The 5202-nt window shown below is 51.0% G+C and overlaps 1 protein-coding gene across 1 annotated transcript; it reads left to right on the top strand.

The window, feature by feature from the left end:
- Nucleotides 1-1722: 1722 nt before the first annotated feature.
- On the top strand, nt 1723-3535 carry LOC119270748 (probable E3 ubiquitin-protein ligase RHC2A). The gene has a single exon (XM_037552800.1). It carries the CDS (start codon nt 1840-1842, stop codon nt 3031-3033), a length of 1194 nt encoding a protein of 397 aa, XP_037408697.1. The 5' UTR covers nt 1723-1839; the 3' UTR covers nt 3034-3535.
- The last annotated feature ends 1667 nt before the right edge of the window (nt 3536-5202 follow it).

The raw sequence follows: 5202 nt of genomic DNA, 5'->3' as shown, positions 1-5202 counted from the left end.
ATGACATCTACTCCTACTAGCTGGTATACTACTAGCTCGGACAATTCTCGCTGGCTGTCATGTGGGGCCGGGCCCGCCACAAGCTATACAACTGTGCCAGGCCGTCCGAATCCGACGTGGCCTAGCGGCCTCCCTCGTGCTGGGTCCGAGGGGCATTCTCGTCCTTCCGTCCAGATGGGTGGCCTTTGACTCCATGGCGGCCACTCCCTGTGACGCCGTTAACTTGCGTTCACGGGCCGGCTCCCTTTTCGTGGACCGGGCCGACTTTCCTTCCCCTGGCTGGATCATGGGCGCCACGAAAAGATTTGCGTTGGGATTTTCTTTCATTTCAGGGCATCTGTCTCAATACCTGCTTTTTCTCGTTTCTTTCGGTGGACTGGTGACAGATGCTGCTGCTGCCTGCTGGGAATCGGCTTGGTGCAAACCAAAGCTGGCGTCTCCTTTTTCTATGGCTCAAACATCTGCTGCTTGATACTTATGCTGTCAAAATATATTGGTGGAAAACCACGCAACATGATACCAATACGAAACATACATCTATTTGGTTCTCCATCTATCTTAACACCTAAGGCATCATGCTCGTGTCAATGGAAATGTATGCAAAAAATGTGTGCAAACAGAAGGCTTGGCGACTGAAAACAATTTTGCGACAAGTCGATTCAGACGGAAACCGCGGGGACGGAAAAAAGTTTTGTGACAAGTTGATTCAAAGTGAACCGTTGGATCAAGATCCAGCGGATCCCCATTCGCCTTCTAGCACAGGCCGACGCACTGCTCACCCTCTTCCTCTGACTGCCGCCGATCCAGCCCATGCCTCCCCCACCACCGAGCTTGTCGTCGACCAAGACCTTCCCTCTAAGCCCCGCACCCATCAACCTTCTAATTCACCTTCGTCCGCTTCCTTCTTCCCCAAATCGACTAACCCGAATTCTAAAATTAGGCGACTTATGTCCAACTAAACTGAAAAAATACATGGATCTGTTCACTGGGTACTGAAAGAAACATGCCGTTTGTAGCTCGAGCTCCATATGTCGGGTAACCTCAATTGGGGAGCATATGGTTAGAGGCTTCTTGCCTACACCCAACGATATTGCCCATGCTCCGACACCTAGCTCCGTTTATCTCCGCTACCCTTGTTTTTTTGCTCGCATATTGTGGTTTTGGCTTGGCTATCTACCACAGTTATCGGTGTTTAGCCACATGGCACTCCATATTGTGGTTTTGGCTTGGCTATCTGCCGCAGTTACCGGCGTAGAGCCACGTGGAACTTCAATGCTCCTTCGGTATCACACACCCTAGCACTAACTAGTCCTGCGGTGCGCGCCTCTCCCTCATGTCGCCACCGATCGACAGTCAACCACTCCTCCGAATCAAACTCGATGGAGACGGCCGATGTAGGGCCGTCCATCCATTAGGAATAATTCTGTTAGAATTTCCAGTAAATAAATGGCGGGAAAAGAAACGAAAAATCAACCAGAAAAAAAAGCACAACGGCGCGTGGCACGGGAACCGAACGGCGTTGGGACATCAACGGCAGAGAGGAGAGGAAAGGAGACGAGAAGGAAGGAAGCGTCTCCCCTACGCTGCCAGTCTGACAGCCCGGCCCCACGCGCTTCCCCATTCCCCGTTCCACTCGGCCCGGTCCAGTCGCCGCCGGTTAAAACGCCACCACCCACCACCAATCATCCCCAACCTCCTCCCCTCCCTTCCCCCATCCCCCCCTGCCCCCGCGCCGCCCTCCCCCCTGCTCCGATCCACCACCCAGCTCCAGCTCCAGCTCCTTCTTATCCAGCTCAGTCGGATCTGGTCCTGCGGAAAGCCCGCGCCTTTTCTCTTCCCATGGATCGGTGGGCGGCCACGGCTGCCGGCCCGGCGGCGGCGGGGGCGGCAGGGACGCCGTCCTACTGGTGCTACAGCTGCGAGCGGTTCGTGCGCACGGCGGGGGACGCCGGCCTGGTCTGCCCCGGCTGCGACGGCGGCTTCCTGGAGCAGATGGACGCGCCGCCGCCGCGCAGGGCCGTCGCGCCCTCCGCCTTCCTCCGCCGCCGCGCCGCGGAGGCGCCCACCGAGGTCCGGCCCCGCCGCGGCCGGCGCGGCGGCGCGTCGGGGGACCGCTCCGGCTCCCCGTACAACCCGGTCATCGTGCTCCGGCGCTCCGCGGCCCCGCCCGGCGACGAGGCCCCCGGCGCCACCAGCAGCTTCGAGCTCTTCTACGACGACGGCGCCGGATCCGGCCTCCGCCCGCTGCCCGAGAGCATGTCCGACTTCCTCATGGGGTCCGGCTTCGAGCGCCTCCTCGAGCAGCTCGCCCAGATCGAGGCCGGCGGCTTCGGCGCCGTCCGCCCCTGCGACAACCCGCCGGCCTCCAAGGCCGCCGTCGAGTCCATGCCCACCGTCGTCGTCGCCGCCTGCCACGTCGGCGCCGACTCCCACTGCGCCGTCTGCAAGGAGGCCTTCCAGCTGGGCGACGAGGCCAGGGAGATGCCCTGCAGCCACATGTACCACCAGGACTGCATCCTGCCGTGGCTCGCGCTGCGCAACTCGTGCCCCGTGTGCCGGCACGAGCTGCCCACGGACGTGGCGCGGCCTGCTCCGGCGAGCGACCTGGGCGCCGCCGACGACCAGGGCAGCAACACCGGGGCTGAGGCTGGCAGCGAGGAGGAGATGACGGTGGGGTTGACGATTTGGCGGCTTCCTGGAGGAGGCTTTGCCGTCGGGAGGTTCGCTGGTGGCCGGAGGGCCGGCGAGAGGGAGCTCCCAGTTGTCTACACCGAGGTGGACGGCGGTTTCAACAATGGCGGTGCCCCGAGGAGGATCTCATGGTCATCAAGAGGGAGCCGTTCGTCGCAGAGGGGAGTTATTAGACGCATGTTCGACAACATGTTTGCTTGCTTTGGGCACACCCATTCTACCAATGTGACTCGAGCCTCATCCTCGAGGTCGGAGTGGAGCTCGGTTTTCACCCGTGGTCTGAGGAGCCGCAGCACAAGCTGGAGATCCCAAGATAGCCACGCCGATGCGATCGCCAGGTGATCACTGCATCACGCATTGGGGAATATTACGACATTAGATGTTGGAGAGCCGCAGATGTTTGCTTCCGTTTGATGTTTTCTATATATAAGTCAGTTGAGAGATAAAGAGGATTTGTAGAGCGCAAATTGCATGCTGTTTTTGTACATAGAAGAGCAGAACTAGAGATGTTGCAATGGAAATGTCCTCCAGTTTGCGTATTCAAGACGGTTGGTCTTCCTTTTGCATTTTGGAGTATCATTCAGCAAGACAAGTTTTGTTACTGATAGATGCAAGCATCTGGACAGTGAGCGCTTAAATTGCTGGCAGTACTCAATTGTTTCTTCGAATTCCATCTCGCTCAATGCGACGGGGGTTCGTCCTTTGTAACCATGACTTGTTGGAAGGTTTAGACCGTAGCAAAGATTCAATAAAGCATCACTCAAGATATTTTCTGCTCTTCAATTGGATATATCGTTGTACGAGGATCAGTCACCCTTTCATCCTTGTTTTCTTGCTTTCTTCACTTCATCGCGTATACTGTCTTTTTCAGCAAAGGCAGCTCAGTTGACTGTTTTCTTGTGCTCTGTTACTATTGTCATCATCTTTACGTTCTTGTCAGGCTTTGCAATCCAAAAAAGGAAAAAATGATCACCATTTGTGAAATATCTTCATCAAATCTGTTGTTCCAGAAAAGAAATATCCAAGAACCTTTTTGATTTATGTGAAGCAGAGCTGCACAACGCTCATCATATTATGATACATAGATTGTTTTCAGCATCTCAATTATTTCTTTAGGGCTTGTTGATTGTACCCACGACCTGTTAGAAGGTTGTGGATGCTGCAGCAGAGATTCAACAAAACATCATTCAAGATATTTTTAAGTTTTTTTCAGCTCTTCAGTTGGATATGATTGTATTGATCATGATCACCTTCTCATCCTTCTTTTCTTGCTTTCTTCACCAGGGACAGGAGGTCATATTTTTTGTCTTATTCAACAAAGCCAACGAGCTGAATGTTTTTTTATGCTCTTTGACCATCGTCACCATCCTTACATTCCTGTCATAGTTTCAAAAAAAAATGATCACCATTTGTGAAATATCTTCATCAAATCTGCTGGCATCTCTCCAAGAAGAGAAAGATACAAATAACCCTTTTGTTTTATGTGAAGCAGAGCTGCACAACACTCATCACATTAGGATAGTAAAATCATTCCAGTCTATGTGATTCTACAATTTCGTTCTCGTATCCAATGTTTAACAATTAAAGGAGTTATTCTATGAACAGCCCATGTAGCTGCTGCAGTGTCTTGTGTTTCCCTGATTGCCAATGATTCAGGTCCTGTCCTAGTCCTGCCATTAGTTTTTTTTTTTTTTTTGCTCTGGTTGCTTAGCTGTAATTGCAGAGTTCTGTTGGTGGCTGGTGAAGGAAGATACCAGTCTGTTCTGTCCTTTGTTGCTGATGCATGTGCTACCACTGTACTACTGCAAGAATTTCTTGGAAGGTTTAGACCATAGCAAAGATTCAATAAAGCATCACTCAAGATATTTTCTGCTCTTCAATTGGATATATCATTGTACTGATCAAGGTCACCCTTTCATCCTTGTTTCTTGCTTTCTTCACCAGTTATACTCTCTTTTTCAGCAAAGGCAGTTGAGTTGACTTTTTTGTGTGTGCTCTGTTACTATTGTCATCATCTTTACGTTCTCATCAGACTTTCCAAAAATGAAAAAAATGATCAGCATTTGTGAAATATCTTCATCAAATCTGTTGTTTCAGAAAAGAAAGATCCAAGAACCTTTTTGTTTTATGTGAAGCAAAGCTCCACAATACTCATCATATTATGATATATAGATTGTTTCTTCAAATACCATCTTGCCTCTGATGTGACGGGTGGCTCGTTGATTGTACCCACGACCTATTGGAAGGTTTAGATGCTGCAGCAGAGATTCAACAAAACATCACTGAAGGTATTTTCTGTTTCAGCCTACAGTTTTTTTTTCAGCTCTTCAGATGGATATGATTGTATTGATCAAGGTGACCTTCTCATCCTTCTTTTCTTGCTTTCTTCACTAAGGATAGGAGGTTATATTCTTGTCTTGTTCAACAGAGCAACAAGCCGACTGTATTTTTTATGCTCTCTTACTATTGTCACCATCTTTACATTACTGTCTTAATTTCCAAAATAAATGA

The sequence above is a fragment of the Triticum dicoccoides genome, chromosome 3A (genome assembly GCF_002162155.2).
Source record: "Triticum dicoccoides isolate Atlit2015 ecotype Zavitan chromosome 3A, WEW_v2.0, whole genome shotgun sequence".
Taxonomy (NCBI): domain Eukaryota; kingdom Viridiplantae; phylum Streptophyta; class Magnoliopsida; order Poales; family Poaceae; genus Triticum; species Triticum dicoccoides.
Note: the sequence above shows the minus strand (reverse complement) of the source record. Positions and strands in the feature narration are given on the sequence as shown.

Excerpts from the sequence above, each read along its gene's own strand:
- LOC119270748 (XM_037552800.1), top strand. The coding sequence starts at position 1,840 with ATGGATCGGTGGGCGGCCACGGCTGCCGGCCCGGCGGCGGCGGGGGCG.